General features: G+C 60.6%; 3 protein-coding genes across 4 annotated transcripts in view; 2 read left to right on the top strand and 1 right to left on the bottom strand.

Moving 5' to 3' along the window:
- Nucleotides 1-4,863, top strand: part of Ier3 (immediate early response 3) — a 6,449-nt gene extending 1,586 nt beyond the window's left edge. Inside the window, exons 2-3 of the mRNA XM_055619328.1 lie at nt 2,869-3,929; nt 4,025-4,863. Coding sequence (XP_055475303.1) covers nt 3,726-3,929; nt 4,025-4,288 — 468 coding nt within the window. The 5' untranslated portion in view covers nt 2,869-3,725 and the 3' untranslated portion in view covers nt 4,289-4,863. The remainder of the gene's footprint in view (nt 1-2,868; nt 3,930-4,024) is intronic.
- Nucleotides 4,864-5,206: 343 nt separating this feature from the next.
- Flot1 (flotillin 1) lies at nt 5,207-12,397 on the top strand. Of its 2 annotated transcripts, XM_055619321.1 has the most exons (13): nt 5,207-5,353; nt 5,646-5,702; nt 5,966-6,041; nt 6,133-6,223; nt 6,362-6,505; nt 6,619-6,738; nt 7,072-7,167; nt 7,328-7,480; nt 10,245-10,426; nt 10,512-10,557; nt 10,798-10,935; nt 11,068-11,232; nt 12,149-12,397. In XM_055619321.1, exons 2-13 carry the CDS (start codon nt 5,660-5,662, stop codon nt 12,179-12,181), a joined length of 1,287 nt encoding a protein of 428 aa, XP_055475296.1. In that variant the 5' UTR covers nt 5,207-5,353; nt 5,646-5,659; the 3' UTR covers nt 12,182-12,397. The 2 variants fall into 2 exon arrangements, with proteins under 2 accessions (XP_055475296.1, XP_055475297.1); XM_055619322.1 differs by lacking the exon at nt 5,646-5,702.
- A 1,602-nt stretch (nt 12,398-13,999) lies between these two features.
- On the bottom strand, nt 14,000-17,309 carry Tubb (tubulin beta class I). The gene is made up of 4 exons (XM_055619320.1): nt 17,022-17,309; nt 15,808-15,916; nt 15,372-15,482; nt 14,000-15,238 (listed from the first exon to the last, which is right to left on the bottom strand). Exons 1-4 carry the CDS (start codon nt 17,076-17,078, stop codon nt 14,181-14,183), a joined length of 1,335 nt encoding a protein of 444 aa, XP_055475295.1. The 5' UTR covers nt 17,079-17,309; the 3' UTR covers nt 14,000-14,180.
- Between the last annotated feature and the right edge of the window lie 834 nt (nt 17,310-18,143).

Below are 18,143 nucleotides of genomic sequence, written 5' to 3'. Positions count from 1 at the left end.
AAGGGGGGTCGAGCGGCCTGGGCTGGCCTGCGTCTCTGTGAAGGGGGGGTCGAGCGGCCTGGGCTGGCCTGCGTCTCTGTGAAGTGGGGGTTCGAGCGGCCTGGGCTGGCCTGCGTCTCTGTGAAGGGGGGGTTTGAGTGGACTGGGCTGGCCTGCTTCTCTGTGAAGGGGGGGGGGTCGAGCCTGCTTCTCTGGGGTGAGAACACTGGCGCTGACCCAGCTCATGGCCTCAGCCCCTGCTATTTCCTGCTTTGTCTCATCCCGGCCCACTCCCACACCCCCTCTCGGGCTAAATGATTCACTCTCCATCTCTCCCTGGCTTCCTGGGTGGCAGAGCCCGGAGCCCCGGAGACAGCGGGAAGCGGGACGGGCTGGTGAGAGAGAAGGGCAACAGGCTGAGTTCTCTGTGTCCTGGGATGAGGGGGACAGCAAGGCTAAGTGGACCCAGCTGGAGCCCAGGATTCCAGATGTAGGAGTTAAGAGTTGAAACCCGAACCTGAGGCCTCCTTTCTCCCTCCGTGACCCTAGCCCTGAGGAAATTTTCCATCACAAACAAGTGTGTGTTCCTAACCTCGGGGCCTCCTCCCGCCCCCCCCCACGCCAGTTTCCCTTCATCCTCAGCCTCTCCCTCCCAGCCTTCACCTCCTGTCTGCACCTGGGTGTGGGCACACAGCAGGAGCGGCTGTGTTTCCGTTGGCCACCGCGTAGTGTGTGAGGAGCCTGGGAAGGAGAGTGTGGGCAGGTGTGTTGTGCAGCTCACAAGCAGACATGAGAACGCTGGCAAGTTGCAAGGCAGATGTGAGGAAGGATATTTGTGCCTGCGGAAAGAAGTGTGCGCACGTGACGAGCAGGCTGTCTCCGTGTCTCTCCACGAGGGGGCCACCGGCGCAGGAAGCGCTCTAACCCACAGCAGTGAAACACCTAAGCTCACTTGCAGGTGTGAGGCTCACTTGCTTTCCTAACATCCTTCACTGAAAAAAACGGCCTTCAAGCCAGTGGGGGCACACGTCCGTAGTCCAGGAGGCAGAGGCAGGCGCATCTCTGTGGTTTCGAGGCCAGCCTGGTCTACAGAGAGAGTGGAGGGCAGCCAGGGCTACACAGAGAAACCCTGTCTCAAAAACAAACAGTAAATAAACAAATACATTTCAGGTTGAGTATGGCTCAGTGGTGAGAGCAATAGCCCAGCACACAGGCTTCTATTTTCAGTTCCCAGTTAAACACAATTTAAAAGGCCGAGCTTTTCTCTTGAGTTTTAGCTGAATTTGCTCATTTAATTTCATGTGTGGCCGCTTTGCCTGCCTGCACGTCTGTGCACACACGCGTGTATCTGGCTCCAGAGGAGACAAGGAGGAGCCATTAGAGCCACAGCTGGAGTTGGGGGCACTTGTGAGCCGCCGTGGGGACACCAGGCGTCAAAGCCAGGTCCTTGGCATGAGCAGAAAGGCTCTCAACCTGGGAGCCACCTCAGCTCCCAGCCCTCCTTAGCACGCTCTTCTGGGACGCTGAGAGGAAGCGTTCCCAGTCCGGAACCACGGGGCCGCAGCCGGTCCGAGAATACGTGTGCACCCAGTTCTGCACCCCACCTTCTCCCATGAGAGCTCTGAGGGCGGGGAGGCGGTTTGGGGGGGAGCGCGTGCTGCTCTTGCAGACCGCCCTGCTCTTAGCACCCAAACCAGGCAGCGTATAACCGCCTACAGCTCCAGTGCCAGGGGTTTCGGTGCCGCCTTCCGGCTCCTATGGCCCTCGCATGGGTGTCCTCTGTACAGCCGGGCACACCCGCATGCACACACACGCACACACACGCATGCGCATCAGGTGGCTGTCGCTTTCCACCTGAGCCTCTTCCAGAGCTCAGGACCGTCCTATTCTCCTGTCCAGGAGCTTAGACTGCTCTTATTCCTGGACTGTGCCCCATGACCTGGGGTCAGAGCCCGGTCTGCCTGGTGAGCGCTCCTGTCTGCCCAGCCCCTCTTCCCCGGCACTTCCCAGGCCTCCACAGGAAACTTACCCAACGCTGCTTTCCTTGGGGCCCCCAGAGGAATCCTGTACTTTTCCAGGCTGAGCTGGTGGTGAGTCCATCCCTTTGCTTCACATCTGCATGTGTCATAGCCCACACAATGGATCACCTTAAATGTCACTTGTGACTGAAGCCTCCCTGAGGCTTAGTCAGATGTGAGGACTAGCTCCCAGGGTCCCCTCTGATAGTCTTCTTAGGACCATCAGAAAAGACCGGTCCCTCCGGAGCCCAGGGGAGAAAATCTTCCAGGCCAAAGTGGCAGCTCTGGCTGGCTGGCTTTCCGCCCGTGAAACTAACCTGAGCGCCCCAGCAGCACGCGTGTATTCGCATAGACGGCTTACTTGGGCGTGTGAATGTCTGGGTGTGTGTAGACCACCCAGAGGGTGACTTTCTAAGAATCAGGTCTCCTTCTCCATCGCCTGAGTCCCTCGGATGGACTCGGTCCTAGGCCTTCCCTGGGCCACCTCACCTGGATTCGTCTGTTTTGTTTTAAGCTGTGTTGCATTTTAATCTCTGCATGGGAGCATGCTCCCTGCGTTACGTATGTGCGGCACTGCGTGTGCCGCCTGCAGAGAGCAGAAAGGGCTGTTTCGGGTTGGTTGTGAGCAGACGCCTGCGTTCTGGAAGCCCAGATCCTCTGCAAAAGCAGCTTGGCCCTCACAGCGGAGCCACTCTCCGGCCCTTCTCTTCCGATCTTGTTGTGTTCCCCGGACTGGCCCCAAACTCAAGATATCCTCCTGCCTCAGCTTGGCAGGCGGCGGGGAGAGGGCTGCAGCTTCACCCTGGGCTGGGCGGCTTCCAAAACACTTTTTACTCAGATTGTGCGCCAGAATGTTGACTTTCCTCTGCAGGAAGAGTGGTCTCCAGAGCAGTGGAGGGACCCGGAGGGACCGGGAGGGATCTGGACGGTGGTGCTCCGGGCAGCGGCCGGCTCAGTGCCTCAGCGGTTCAGAAAGTTCCTCACACCGTACCATGTGACCCATCCAACAAGGGGCAAAGGAGGGGCTGCTGGCTTCCGGTCTCTGCCTGTCCCGCTTTGAATGGCTTCCCAGTGTGTGTGTGTTCCTGGTAGTCCCTGCACCTTTGTTTTGGGTGTGTACTTTGGGGGAGGGGGGTTAGTTTTTGGTTTTTCGACACAGGGTTTCTCTTCTGTGTAGCCTTGGCTCTGTCGATGTGTAGACCAGGTTAGCCCCGAACTCCCAGAGATCCGCCTGCCTCTGCCTCCCGAGTGCTGGGACTACAGCCTAGGCCACCGTGCCCGGCTGTGCGTGTGCTTTTGAGGCGCACGTGATGTGCGGATTGCGTTTTCCTGTGTGCTGAGCGGGCAGACTGGGTCTGTGGGTCTAGCGTGTCCGTGGAAGTCTCGGCAACGACTTCCCCGCTGGGGCGTTTCCCGCGCCTTTCCAAGGAATCGGGTGTTTTCCGTGGCCCCCGGGTCTTGCAGGGGCTCTCGGAGGACGGTGGCCGGGCCGGCCCCTCTCCAGCGGCCACATGTGGGGACATGTGCTCGCCCCCACCTGCACGCACCGCTCTCGGGCAAAAACGTGCGCCTGGGCACCTGGACGGCGGCCGCCGGGCTCCGCCTCCGCGCGGCTTCCTCCTCGGAATTTCCAGCGCTCGGGCCCCGGGCCCGCCCCGGCCCGCCCCCTCCCGCCTCTATAACCGGCGCCGGCGCGCGGGGCCGCCACACTCCGCCTGAGCGCGCAGGATGTGCCACGCGCGCAGCCATCTCCACGCCATGACCGGCCCCGGGGCCCCCGCTCCCTCCACCGGCCCCGGCCTCCGGCGGGCCTCCGGCCCCGAGATCTTCACCTTCGAGCCCCTGCCGGAGCCGGCGGGAGCGTCCCCCGCGCGCCTCGGCCCTTCCCGCGCCCACCGAAAACGCAGCCGGAGGGTGCTCTACCCTCGAGTGGTGAGTGTCGCCGAGGGGCGGCGGGGGCCGGTCGCCGCGGGGGCCGCGCGGCGCGGCGACCCCGACCTGACTTCTTTCTCCCTGTGTCTCCGCAGGTCCGGCGCCCGCGCCCGAGCGAGGAGCCCAGCGTCGCCAAGAGGGCCCTCTTCCTCCTGCTCGCCGTGGTCTTCTGCCAGATCCTGATGGCCGAAGAGGGCGTGTCGCAGCCCCTGGCCCCGGAGGACGCCCCGGGCGCCGCCTCCCCCGAGCCCGCCTCCGCGCCCCCGGCCCTCGCGCCCCTGAACCTGACCTCGGAGTCCTCCTCGGACTACGCTCTGGACCTTAAAGCCTTCCTTCAGCAACACCCAGCGGCCTTCTGAGGGCGACGGGTCGCAGTCCGAAACCAGAAGCGAGAGGCACCAGGCGTACGGTGCGCGAGTATCCCAAACTGGGACTTCCAAGGCAGCGCGACTCCACACTACCCAGCCTGGGGCCGGCGGGCGGCCGGGCCCGGCGGGAGGACAGGCTTCCCGGGCCCTGACTCTTATTTATGTATTTATGTGTGTCCTCCCAGGCGAAGGGGGGCCGTGTGGAATATTTATTTTAACTTATGCGGGGGTGCGAGCTATGCCCCTTGCCGTGACTCGGGTATTATTTATTAGGATTTCTAGGGTCGGGAGACAGCGGTGGGAGGGCGGGCCTGGACCGGTGCTAGGACCCCAGCGTGCGGACTGCTCTTGTGGTGGGCGCCGGCTTGGGGGGGCGCTGTCTGCCAGCTCCTCGACTCTGTCGTCTGTGGCAAGGCTTCGGCGGGCCCCTGGGAATGCGGCCCGCGGTCCCGGTCGCGCTCAGGGGCGGCCGCGGAGCCCTGGGCCGTGGATTGCCGGAGGCGGCTCTCGGGGGCCGCCAGTATGTTCTGTGAACACGAATAAACTTGATTGCCTTGTCATTACGACCAGCGGTTCTCGAGTCGTTTCTTTGCCAAGCGGCAAAAATAAATAAATAAAAATAAAGGGATGGCGGCGCGGGAGGATGTGACCAGGTCGCCTGTCCGCCCCCCGTGGGTCCCGAACTCTCTTCCCGGAGTTGCGGACCTATATCCGGTCACCGGATGCTGTCATCCTGGCCGGGTCCGCGGTTTTCCCAGTTAGCCGCTGCCGGGCCGACCTGCTTACTCACGGCGGGCGGCGGGGAGCGGGGCCGGGGGAGGGCGGGGCGCGGCGGCGCGCGGCGGGCGGGGGAGGCGGCGGCCCGAGCGGGGCCTGCCGGGAAGGGGCGGGCCGAGCGGCGGGCGGGGCGGGGTCGCGCTGCCGCAGCCACAGGGCGCGGCCGGGCCGGGGGCCGGAGCGCAGCTTCGGGGACGGGGTGTCGGGGCGCCCCGCTCAGGTCCCCACGCGTGCCCGCGCTTCCCGACACCCAGTGGGGTTGCCCCCGGGCTCCGGAAGGTGAGTGGGGCGGGGTTCGGAGCCTCGGGCGACCGGGAGCCGCGAGGGGGCGGAACTGTAGCGGAGCCCGGGCGCGGGAGAGCTTTGTGCGATGGGGGGGCTGGGGGGCGGGAGAGGAAGACCCTGAGGATCAGCCTGCGCAGAGGAACGAGGCCCCGGGGACCTTAGACTGTCGCGGGGGCGCCCAAGGGACTGGGCGGTGGCAGGGGCCGGCGGTGCTCCCGACCGGAGGGGGAGGCGGTGGCCCAGGGCCCCTTCCCCTCTGCCAAGGCTTCCTCTCCATCCCCTCCAGCTGCAGCCTCAACCATGTTTTTCACTTGTGGCCCGAATGAGGCCATGGTGGTCTCCGGTAAGTCTCGTCTCAGGCGCGGACACCCACCCTCCAACCCCCCCACGCCCCTCCCCTGCTTCTTTAAACCTGACCTCCGCCCCTCGCCCGCAGCAGCCTCCCAGCCCCAACCTTCTGCCCACGATGGCCACAAAACACCTGTGATTCCCGGCCATAGTTTCCAAGGCCTGGAACGCTCGCCCTCAGCTCCCAGGTTCCCCGTGAGCGCTCCACCCTGTACCCCATAGTCTCTGGCTCTGCCACATTATGTCCGCCCCTTCCAGGGTTCTGCAGGAGCCCCCCAGTCATGGTGGCCGGAGGCCGCGTTTTTGTCCTGCCCTGCATCCAACAAATCCAGAGGTAGGCAGCAGCACGCCCCCCCCGGGGGGGGGCATTGGGGGGCCTTGTCCCCTCTGCTCCTTCCCTTACTGTCTGCTCCTTCTCGCCCTAGGATCTCTCTCAACACACTGACGCTCAATGTCAAGAGTGAGAAGGTTTATACCCGGCACGGCGTCCCCATCTCAGTGACGGGCATTGCCCAGGTGGGGCCCAGAGCCTCTTCCCAAAGCCCGCTCCCACCCTTTTTCCCTGGCCCCTGGCGCTCTGGCCATGGCCTTCTCAGCTGCTGTCCTCTGCCGGCCTCCCCCATCATACCCGCTCTGTCTCCCCTGTGGCGGCAGGTGAAGATCCAGGGCCAGAACAAGGAGATGCTGGCGGCCGCCTGCCAGATGTTCCTGGGGAAGACGGAGGCCGAGATTGCCCACATTGCCCTGGAGACTCTGGAGGGCCACCAGAGGGCTATCATGGCCCACATGACAGTAGAGGTGGGCCTGGGAGAGGAGAGGTGGGTGGGACAGCAGGATGTGGCACCCGGGGCCCAGCTCACCGGGGACAGGGGACGACTCCGACTTCTCTCGTCGCCGTTCTGTCTCTCCAGGAGATCTACAAGGATAGGCAGAAGTTCTCAGAGCAGGTTTTCAAAGTGGCCTCCTCAGACCTGGTCAACATGGGCATCAGCGTGGTCAGCTACACTTTGAAGGACATCCACGATGACCAGGTAAAAACAGGTAGCTGAGGCAGGCTCGGTGGCTGGAACCCGTACTCCCATCACTAGGGCCCGGTGGGGGCAGGGCCTGCCTAAAGCAGGAGGGATTGTATCCATAGGTCATGCAGGCTACGTAGTGAGTTCCGGGCTAGCCCCGGCTACAGAGTGAGAGCCTGTCTCGAACAAGCGAAGAACAGGGCTAGCGGCAGAGCACTGGCCTAGCCTAGTGTGCTGGGGCCCTGGCTGCACCGTGTAGCGCAAAACAGAGAGCGAAGGCGGTTGGTCCTTCCCGCTTCCTGCTCCCTCGGGTGGGGCCCTCCTGAGCCTGGCCTCTCTCTCCCGCAGGACTACTTGCACTCTTTGGGGAAGGCTCGCACGGCGCAAGTCCAGAAGGACGCTCGCATCGGGGAAGCAGAGGCCAAGCGAGATGCCGGGATTCGGGTGAGGGCGACGGGGCTGCTGGCTTGCTAGGCGCCCAGTGGCTGAGGGCACAGGGGGCTTCCCGCTGAGTGTGGTTGGCTGAGCTGGGTCAGCAGGGGCCACGAGAGAGGAGCCTGGCACAGGGCGGGCCCTTACCCTCTGGCCTTGCTCACCTGAGCAGGAGGCTAAGGCCAAGCAGGAGAAGGTGTCCGCACAGTGCCTGAGCGAGATAGAGATGGCCAAGGCACAGAGGGACTATGAGCTGAAGAAGGCGACCTACGACATCGAGGTGAACACGCGCCGCGCCCAGGCGGATCTGGCCTATCAGCTGCAGGTGAGAGCAGCCATGCCGGGGCCCGGCCGCCCTTCCTCCCCCTTTTCCCAGTCCCGCTTTTGACCGTCTCCTCCAGACGATAAAAGACAAATACGTCTCAGGCAGGGACCGGAGAGGTAGCTCAGCTGATAAAGCGCTCAGTGGCACACGCTCTTGTAGCCCCCAAACTGGGGAGGCAGAGTGGGGTGCATCCTGGGGGATCCTGGTCAGCCTGGCTGGCCTCGTCATTGCCCCTCAGACCAGGAGCAGACGCTGTCTCAGGACGTGAAGGTAAACGGTGCCCGAGGGGACACCACTGAGCCGCTCTCTGGCCCCCACAAACTCATGCACACACCCCTGTACACGCCTGAGTGTCTGCACACAGATGCAGACTGGAGCGCTCAGCTCAAGACCGAGAGAGAGAGAGAGAGAGAGAGAGAGAAAGGCCATGAATGAGAGGGAGAGAGAGAAAGGCCACGAATGTGGCCAGTGTAGGGGTAGGCCTGTCTGGGCCACCAATGTGACCGATTGACGAGGTAGGCCTGTCTGGGTCAGGGCACCTGCTTGCAGGCGGGAACCGGAGCGGAAGGCTTCCCTGCCGAGTTCTGGGTGTGGCTCTGCACCTGTTCAGAAGAAGAGAAGCCTCTTCTCACTTGCATAGGCTACCCCGAAACCTTGGTGATCAAAAGAGAGGGTGAGGAAGGGAACGGACATGGGCCTTGGGTGGTGGAACGTGATCTATGGCAGCCGCCTCCATCACGAGAAGGGCGGGCGGCTGGCCCTGCCATTCATGGGTTGCACGTCCGGAGTCTGCCTGCTCACCGGGATTTACGGGAACCCCAGGGCAGGGCTTGCAGCCTTTGTGCTGCCTGTGAAGCACGGGCACAGAATGCCGAGAAATTCCAGTTCCCTGCTGCAGCCTCCAGATGAGCTCAGCTAAGGAACGCTGCCGGGTCCCGGCGCTCAGGCTGCAGAGTTTACCACATTGCCACCATCATTTCTGCATTTTTGTGGATTTTTGTTAGTGATTTTGCTGTTTAAAATGACTGTCAGGACTGAGGGTGTAACACACACATTCAGTAAAATGAATCGAAAAAGCGGGCACAGTGGAGCACGCCTGTAATCCCAGCCCTGAGACAGGGTCTCATACTGTAGCCCAGGCTGGCCTCAAACATGCAGTAGTCCTGTTTCAGCCTCTTTACTGCTGGGATTACACGCGTGTACTACCATGCCTAGCTTAGAGGGTATCTCTCAGCAAAAACAGGGCAACAAAATTATGTATTGATTGGCTGATAAAAAGAGGTAGACCAGGTTGCTCCTTGAACTCCGAGGCCCTCCTGCCTCTGCCCCCCAGCGCTGGGGTCGAAGGTGGTCACTGTGGCAATGCATACCTTTAATCTACGCAGATCTCTGTGAGCTCAGGCCAGCCTGGTCTGCAGAACAAGTCCGGGACAGCCAGGGCCACAAAGAGGAACCCTGTCTTGAAAAAAATTTGTATTTTACATGTTTATCTTAGGTGACGAGTGTTGTGCCTGCGTGTCTGTGTGTGCAGCTGGTGCGTGTGTTCTTGCCTGGTGACTGGAGCCAGAAGAGGGCATCAGATCCCTGCAGCTGGGGGCTGTAAGCTGGCAGCAGGGCTAGTGCTGAGCACAGGTCCTCTGGAAGAGCAGCCGGTGCCCTCAACTGCTGAGCTGTCTCTCCAGCCCCCACTGTCTTTAATCCCACTCACGTGGCTCCCCAGGGTCACACCCAGGTCGTCAGGCATGGAGGCAAACGCCTTTACGCCCCAGGCCGACTTGCTAGGCCAAGGTCACATCAATCGTGAGGCCAGCTTGGACTTTTAAGATAGCCTGGACTGCACAGTGACAACACCCCTACCTTAAAAAAAGAGGGCTGGAGAGATGGCTCGGTGGTTAAGAGTGCTGCTGCTCTTCCAGAGGTCATGAGTTCGATTCCCAGCACCGTGGTGGCTCACATACCTGCAGTCCCATGAGATCCAGTGCCCTCTTCTAGAATGCAGATGTAGAGGCAGACAGAACATCCAGGTCCGTAAAATACATGAGTATTTAGAGATAGGTGGGGGACATGCCTTTAATCTCAGCACTACAGGGGCAGTTGGCCCCTGAGTTTGAGGCCAACCTGACCTACAGATCGAGTTCCGGGACAGACAGGGCTACACAGAGAGACCCTGTCTTGAAAAATAAAAAGGACAAACGAAATTTGAGCACACGCAGACACCTCTGGAAGCTGGTCGTAGCAGCTGCTCCTAGGAGGGAACGGCGCATTTGGAGGCCAGAGGTGGGGGCGCTGCTTTCTCCGTGTCCACTTTTTTTTTTTTTTTTTTTTTTAAATTTATTTTGTATGCACAAGGTAAAAATTTAAAAGCCAAAGATGTGCGCTGGCAGGGTGGGAAAGGCAGGTTCCGTCCGTTGAGCTGCCGGGGCTGGAGTCGATGGTGGCAGGAAAAGGAAATGGAGACATGTGCACAGGATTGCAGAGATCATCCGGGACTCAGCCCTGAGGGCCCGCGCACTAGAGAGCGTTCCCCAAGTGGAAGGCCCCGTGGGAGGGGCGCTGTGCCCCACCCGAGGAGGGACGCACCAGGTCTAGGGGATCTTCTATCAGAGGAGCCGACCCCAAGGCTGCTCCGAGAAGTGAGGTGGCCGCCCCCAGGCCCGGCTGAGCGGAAAGCGCGCTCGCGGGGCTCCCCTGCCCCCCGTGGCCCGCGGGGGGGGGGAGGGGACGCCTGGCTCCTCTCCCTGACCCGGGCCGCCCTGCTCCCCAGGTGGCCAAGACCAAGCAGCAGATCGAGGAGCAGCGGGTGCAGGTGCAGGTGGTGGAGCGCGCCCAGCAGGTGGCGCTGCAGGAGCAGGAGATCGCCCGGCGGGAGCACGAGCTGGAGGCCCGTGTGCGCAGGCCCGCCGAGGCCGAGCGCTACCGGCTGGAGCGCCTGGCGGAGGCAGAGAAGTAGCGCCCCTCCCCGCCCCCCTCCTGCCCGCGGGACGCCCGGAAGGGCGCCCGGGCCGCGAACCCGCTTCCCTTCCGTCCCCAGGGCCCAGCTGATCATGCAGGCAGAGGCCGAAGCCGAGTCTGTGCGGGTGAGTCGGGGCGTGCGCGGCACAGGAAGGGCTTCTTTTTTTGCACTTTTTCCGCACTGCGTCACCCAGGCTGAACTGGAACTCACCACGTAAGACACGCTGGCCTCGAACTCACAGAGATCCGCCGGCCCCTTCCTCCCCGAGCGAGCGCGGGGACGGCAGGCGTGCGCCCCGATGCCCCGCCGAATCCTGTATCCTTAACGGGTGCCGTCGGTTCTAACGCCCTGCCTCCCTCCACAGATGCGCGGGGAAGCGGAGGCCTTTGCCATCGGGGCCCGAGCTCGTGCTGAGGCCGAGCAGATGGCTAAGAAGGCGGAAGCCTTCCAGATGTACCAGGAGGCCGCCCAGCTGGACATGCTGCTGGAGAAACTGCCCCAGGTGTGGGGGCTGCTGGGGCCCTGAGAGAGGGCGCGCAGGGATCGTAAATTAGGGGGCCAGCTGCAGGGTGAGGGACTCCGGCCAGGTGTGGGGTGAGTGTAATGGGTGGTCAGCGCGATCTCCACCGAGCAGGTGGCGGAAGAGATCAGCCGTCCGCTGACCTCGGCCAACAAGATCACGCTGGTGTCCAGCGGAGGCGGAACCATGGGGGCAGCCAAAGTGACCGGGGAGGTACTGGACATCCTAGGCCGCCTGCCGGAGAGCGTGGAGCGGCTCACGGGCGTCAGCATCTCCCAGGTGAGCGTGGCTGTGGGGTGTGTGTCCCTAACTCACGTGATGCGGAAGGCCGGCTGCTTGGTAAGCGTCCAGAAGCCCAGGAAGTCACGATGACCTTCCTGGTGCCCACGCCACCTTGCTGAGGAACCCACGTCGGGCCCCTTGGCCACTTCCAGGCCAGTGAACACAGTAACGGCAGCCGGAGCTACCCTTCGCCTTTCACACTCGCGTGCACACGCAAGAGCCACCTCCAACGTGTTAAATGACGTAGCCACCGTGGCTAAGCCAGGTGGCCGCCAGGGTGGCCAAGAACTAGCTGCCATCTGCTGGTAGTTAGTTCATTCCGTGGCTGCTGCCTTCCTTGAGTTTCCCCACCTGTGGGTTATGGCAAAGGCCAGGTCGGCGTAAAGCGCAGCCCAGTTGTCGCTGAGCCGACACCTTTGGTGGGTTGCCAGCCCGTGCCTGTTGTCTTCTCGTCTTAAAACTGGCTGGTGAGCCGGTTGCGGCTGCGCTCACACCTTCGATCCCAGCGCTCGGGAGGCAGAGGTAGGCAGTTGTCTTTGAGTTTGAGGCCAGCCTGGTAAACAGCAGGTTCCAGGACAGCCAGGGCTACGCAGAAAGATCCTCCCTACTGCCATTCCTGCTGGGCACTGGGAGTGTTTACAGAGTATCTTGGCCAGGTGCAGTGGTGAAAGCCTTCAGTCTCAGCACTCAGGTGATCGCAGACTGATCTCTACAGCTGAGGCCAGCCAAGCAGCATATCGAGACCCTGACTTTTGGGGGTTGTTTTGAGACAGGGTTTCTTTGTGTAGACCAGGCTGGCCTCAAACTCCGAAGAGAGCTGCCTGCCTCTGCCATCTCGCCCAGCCCAGAAGACTGTTGGCCTTTTCAGTGTCTTCCTGACCCATCTGGCTCATCACTTCTTTTTCTTCTGTAGGTGAATCACAACAAGCCTCTGAGGACAGCCTGAGCTCCCTGGAACCCTGGTCATGGGGCTCGCTTGCATGTGGCCCTGAGAGGGGGCCTTACCATATCTCCTTGCCAAATAGTCTGTGCCTTGCCTTGGAGGGGTTTGAGCCCCTTCTCAGCCCGCTGCCAGTGTCCTGCACCAAGCTTCTGGTGATCCTACTTCAGCCCATCCCAACTATTTAACTTCCTGAATAAACTAGACTGCGTGAGCCTGTCATCTAGACCTTTTCCTCACCAGGACCAAGAGGGCCCTCCAGATCTTGCAAAATAAATCAGGTAGTTAAAAAACCAGTTTGCAGCATCCTGGAAGCAGAATTAGAAGTTGCAGGCCAGCCTGGACTACCCAGCAAGAACCCGAGACCCAATTTTGCCCCCAGAATTTGGCTGTGGTCTGAAAAGCACAGTAGGGAATGCTAAGGCATGAAATCCTGCCACCAGGTTGGCACTGAATACAGCCCTCCCTGGGTTTAAGGTAATTGGCTAGAAGCCAGCCTGGCTGCAAAACTCCCTTACAGGAAATAGTGTGGTGTTCATGTGACCTTCAAATACCCCAATACCTGATGCCAGCCACTGATGGCAGCTTCAATTCTTGCTGAAGAGCAGCTCACAATCTGGTCTCAAAAGACCGCTGATACTTTGAACTACAGTAAGACACTGTTCCAATGGGTGTGGGATGGGCTAGAAGTTTGAAAATGGGGTGAGGGTCTGTTTTCAGGATGGGCATTTTGCAGCATTAAAACCAAAATGCTCCACTGAACACTGGCGTTAAATATAGGTCTGATTAGACCTTTCTACTGTTTTTTCCCCCCTGGAGAACACGGGTTTCCCAGCACTGAAAAAGAAAACTGCTAGACAGCCAGTGATTTCTCAGATACTGGAGAGGCAGGCACAGGAGAAACACCCAGTTAGGCTGAGCAAACAACTGAACAGACCTGGGGGCAGGACAGTGCTCAACCCCAAACCACACAGAGCAAAGATCTGCCCGGCAATGGGAGGATGGGGCGGTTTGCTTGCCCAAAATACAGGATTAAGTCTGTGACATCTCGTGAGCATCAGAACACCAGCGGCTTTCCCTAACCCTGAAAGAGCACAGCCTCACGCCTTTTTTTAGAATTCCCATTTATTTTTTTGGCTCTTGGGGCAATGTCATCTTTTCAATATGAAAAACGCAGCAAGTTCAACACAAAATAGAAAGGTAGAAAGAAAGGCATGACCAAACCAAGGGCAGGAGGAAAACGGCAGAGGCAAAGATATCACCTCCCTTGTGGGAGTCTCCCGAACACCAGGGGGCAGCACCTTCCCAGTTAGAGGTTAAGTGGACAGGGCAGTTTCTGGACATTCAGAGACCAAGGCTCTGCCCACTACCACCCACTTGGTGATATTTCTTGGAGAAGCAACAGTGGGAGGAAGACAGCCCCGACGGCAGCTTTGGCTCAGGACAGCTGGGAGGCTATAAATGGAGATAATGCTGTTAAGCCCTCTCCTGAGGCTGGGAGACGAAGCAGGGGAAAAAAAAAAAAAGGCTCAGTGGATTCTCTTGTCTAAATGGCCTGGACTGGAAAACCCCACCCCTCTCTCCCCAGTGACCTTTATTAACCCCCACCCTCCTTTCCCTACCCCCTACCTAGCTTTTTATGGTGTCAGCTTCCTGCTGGGCTGGTTCTATACAGGGTCTGGAATAGAACTCAGGTTCTTAAGAGACTATGTTGAGAGAGTGCCAACTGGACAGTTATGAGAAACGGGTACCAGGAGGAAATGTGGGCCAAAGTCCAGAATGGCAGAAATCTAGGTTTGTCAGAGTGGAAAGAGAAAGGAGACATTCCACAAACAAATATTTATTGAGCGCCTTCTATGAGCCAGGCACTGTTAAACCCCCAATGAAAAAAACAAAAACAAAACAGGACAGAGGCGGAAGAGAGAAACTGAAGGAGGAAAACGGGCAGGGGAAGGAAGCGGAGGGAACCGAGCAGCCTGAGGTGACTGACACGGGGCTATCTGCCTTAGGCCTCTTCTTCTGCTTCCTCCCCGAAATCTTCCTCCTCCTCCGCGGTGGCGTCCTGGTACTGCTGGTACTCGGAGACCAGGTCGTTCATGTTGCTCTCAGCTTCGGTGAACTCCATCTCGTCCATGCCCTCGCCTGTGTACCAGTGGAGGAAAGCCTTGCGCCGGAACATGGCCGTGAACTGCTCCGAGATGCGCTTGAACAGCTCCTGGATGGCCGTGCTGTTTCCGATGAAGGTGACCGCCATCTTGAGGCCGCGAGGCGGGATGTCACAGACGGCGGTCTTGACGTTGTTGGGGATCCACTCCACGAAGTAGCTGCTATTCTTGTTCTGCACATTGAGCATCTGCTCGTCTACCTCCTTCATGGACATCCGTCCCCGGAAGACAGCGGCCACGGTGAGGTAGCGGCCGTGGCGCGGGTCGCAGGCGGCCATCATGTTCTTGGCGTCGAAGACCTGCTGGGTGAGTTCAGGCACGGTGAGGGCCCGGTACTGCTGGCTGCCGCGGCTGGTGAGGGGCGCGAAGCCGGGCATGAAGAAGTGCAGGCGTGGGAAGGGCACCATGTTGACGGCCAGCTTGCGCAGGTCGGCGTTGAGCTGGCCCGGGAAGCGCAGGCAGGTGGTGACGCCGCTCATGGTGGCCGACACCAGGTGGTTGAGGTCCCCGTAGGTGGGCGTGGTGAGCTTGAGGGTGCGGAAGCAGATGTCGTAGAGGGCCTCGTTGTCGATGCAGTAGGTCTCGTCCGTGTTCTCCACCAGCTGGTGCACCGACAGCGTGGCGTTGTAGGGCTCCACCACCGTGTCGGAGACCTTGGGGGAGGGCACCACGCTGAAGGTGTTCATGATGCGGTCGGGGTACTCCTCCCGGATCTTGCTGATGAGCAGCGTGCCCATGCCCGAGCCCGTGCCGCCGCCCAGCGAGTGCGTCAGCTGGAAGCCCTGCAGACAATCGCAGCTCTCCGCCTCCTTCCGCACCACGTCCAGCACCGAGTCCACCAGCTCGGCGCCCTCGGTGTAGTGGCCCTTGGCCCAGTTGTTGCCTGCCCCAGACTGACCTGGAATGCGGAAAGGGAAAAACAAAGCTTTCTTAGGAGCCTGGTCACTAAGACAGGAGACTCGGTCTTCCCAACCTTCCAACCTCTGCAACAATTCGCTTGGGCGCGTGGGAACTCGTTTCATGTAACTCACCAAAAACAAAGTTGTCCGGTCTGAAGATCTGGCCGAAAGGACCTGACCGTACGGAGTCCATCGTCCCGGGTTCTAGATCCACCAAGATAGCTCGAGGGACATACTTGCCACCTAGAGGGAGTTGAAGGAGACGTTTGAGAGCCCTCTGCAGTGAACTAGCTCACACTCGGGCCACCAGCGACTTCACTCAGCCTGTCGTTCCGGGCCCCGCCACCTGGTGGCAGTAGAGACAGCGCCTGGCCCCTTACGGTGGGCGTCTGAAGGGAAAGGTCCACGCAAAGGGGAACAGGTATTTAAAAAGGGGGCACAGGGCGTGGTGGTGCCGCCCGTAAGCGCAGCACTTGGGTCCCCTGGCAGCCAGAGCCGCACGAGACCCTGTCTCAACAGAGGGGCAGTGTTTTTAAGAGCAGAGCAGAACCCGGATTTCCGCCCTCACCTGTGGCTTCATTGTAGTACACGGAGATCCGGTCCAGCTGCAGGTCGCTGTCCCCGTGGTAGGTGCCGGTGGGGTCGATGCCATGCTCATCGCTGATCACCTCCCAGAACTGCACAGGGAACAGCGGTGAGCCCTCACCCGCCCAGGCCCTAAGGGAAGGCTCCCGGCCCGCACTTCCATTCTAGACATGCCCAACCGAGGCCGAGACACGCGCTGCGATTCCGCTATCTGCCCGCTGGACCCTCCACGGAGGGCCAGGGCAGCCCTGGCTCGACGATGGCTGCGGGGCGCGGGGGCCGCGGGCGCCCAGGCCGGCACAAAAGCGGGCCCGGGGAGCAAGGTGCGGCCACCGCCGTCGCCCACCCCCGCTCCACGTGACTGCGGTGGCGGGCCGCTCCTCCGGGAGCCACAAAGGCGGGAGCCGCGGGGGCGGGGCCTGGGCGGGGCCAGCGCGAGGGCGGGGCCGGCGCCCCCGCAGGCCGGGCCGCATTGTCCCTGCGCGCCAGGGGCCCGGCCCCGCCCCCGAGGGTCCCACCCTTCGGCTGCGAGGTAGCGGCCACACTTCCTCCGCGCCCCTCCCCCGCTACAATGTAAGTGCGCGCAGGGGAGATAAAGAAGAGAAACTGTGGCCTCGGAGCCTTCTTCCCTCCCCAGCTTCCCCTTAGTGCCCCGCACTGCTAAACCTCGCACCCTACGACCTCGAGGGCAAGGAAAAGTAGAAGCGGCCCCTTCCCCGAGCCGGCGGGCGCGCGGGCCCCCAGCCTTTGTTGGGAGGGAAGCCCTCTGCAGCGGCCCGCCAAGCCCCGCTCGCCCCTTCCGCCTCCGGCCTGCTCCACTCGGCCGTCCGGAGGGTGGGGGCGGGGGCGCCGCAAGGGGAAACCCTCGCCTCGGCTTTGTCTCGGTCCTTCCCGCGTGCGTCCTCCCCCAGGGCTCGAACCGTTGCCAGAGCCCTGCTTAAACGAGCTCCCTACGGTCCCCCAGCCCCTCCGTCCCCTAAACCCAAAAGGCCCCCTAATAGCTTTCCGAAAAGGTGCCAAGACAAACCTCTCCCCGTTTCTCGAGGTCGGAGCGCTGGCTGCAAATACGGGTTTTCCTACGTGCAGAACTTGGAGAAAGCTGACGGAGGCAGGATGCAGCCGCCCCGTTCACACTGCTCCTGACTAGGCTGGGCTCGCCACACGTCCACACCCCTGCCCAAATCTTTACATTCTTACCTTAGCACCGATCTGGTTGCCACACTGTCCGGCCTGGATGTGCACGATTTCCCTCATGGCTAAGGTTTACGGTAATAAATGTTTGCTGGTCCCAAGGTAGAGGCGAGCCAGACCAGGTGATTGATGTTTGGGTTTTTGTTTTTTTTCTTCCTCCCGGGCTGGTCTCAGACTGAAGGGTCGGAACGTAGCCCCGGAGGCTGCCGCAGGAAGGTGCGAGCGCGACCGCAGGAAGGTTCTAAGAGGCAGACGAGGCAGTCGAGCGCAGGAGAGAAGGCGCGCAGGGCGGGGCGCGCGTTCGCGCGGCCGGGGGCGGGAGATGGGCGGGCGCCCGCGGGCGCGGACAAAGCCTCTCCAGCCTGGCGCTGATTCGACCCGCCGATCACGTGCCCGGCCTCCATTGGTCTCTGAGCCAGCGGCGAGCGCGGTGCTTTCTGGGAGCTGTAGTTCTCTATTGTCCACGCTGCAAAATGAAGTTGGTAATGGGTGGGTACTATGGGAGGAATAGGGGCTATATTGTGTGTGTGTGATTTTATCTTTTTTTTTTTTTTTTTCCATGGAAAATGACCCCACAAGAGATTCCTATCCTCTATTCCTGAGAAAGGTTTTTGTACTAACTAAAAGAGGTTTGGGGAAATAGAGTAATTAGGAAGTCTGAGGTGCCCTGCGTTGGGCGGTGGGATAGGCACGCCCAGCAGGCTCCCCTCCGCAGGATCTCTGGTCAGCCCAGACTGCAGAGCTCAGCGGAAAGTCCGGGGAACTGTGGCCTCCTGCCCTGATACATAGTATCTAGTTCTTTGTGATTCCAAGACAGGAGTATCAGTGAGACGCTGCTCCCTCACTTCTTCCCAGAAGAAAGGCTTGTCCTCCTGTTTCCGAGGGAGTTGTCTCAAGGATGTTTCTAAAGAGAAACAAAAACTGCAAGGACTTTTCAGAATAGAAACATTGCGTGGAGCAGGTGTCCCAAAAGAGTGAAGGCGTCCTTCTCTGAGGGGGATCTGGGCCTTTAGGACTACGCTGAAGACATCGGGGGAGGGGGGGGACGGGTCCGCCTAAGAGAACGTCAGCGTCTTTCAGCGTCTCTCAGACACATGGGTGAAGCAAATGGTTTTTTTTGTTTCAGTT

The sequence above is a fragment of the Psammomys obesus genome, unplaced genomic scaffold, assembly GCF_907164565.1.
Source record: "Psammomys obesus unplaced genomic scaffold, mPsaObe1.curated_primary_1811, whole genome shotgun sequence".
Lineage (NCBI taxonomy): Eukaryota > Metazoa > Chordata > Mammalia > Rodentia > Muridae > Psammomys > Psammomys obesus.
This window is presented reverse-complemented; position numbering and strand designations above follow the sequence as displayed.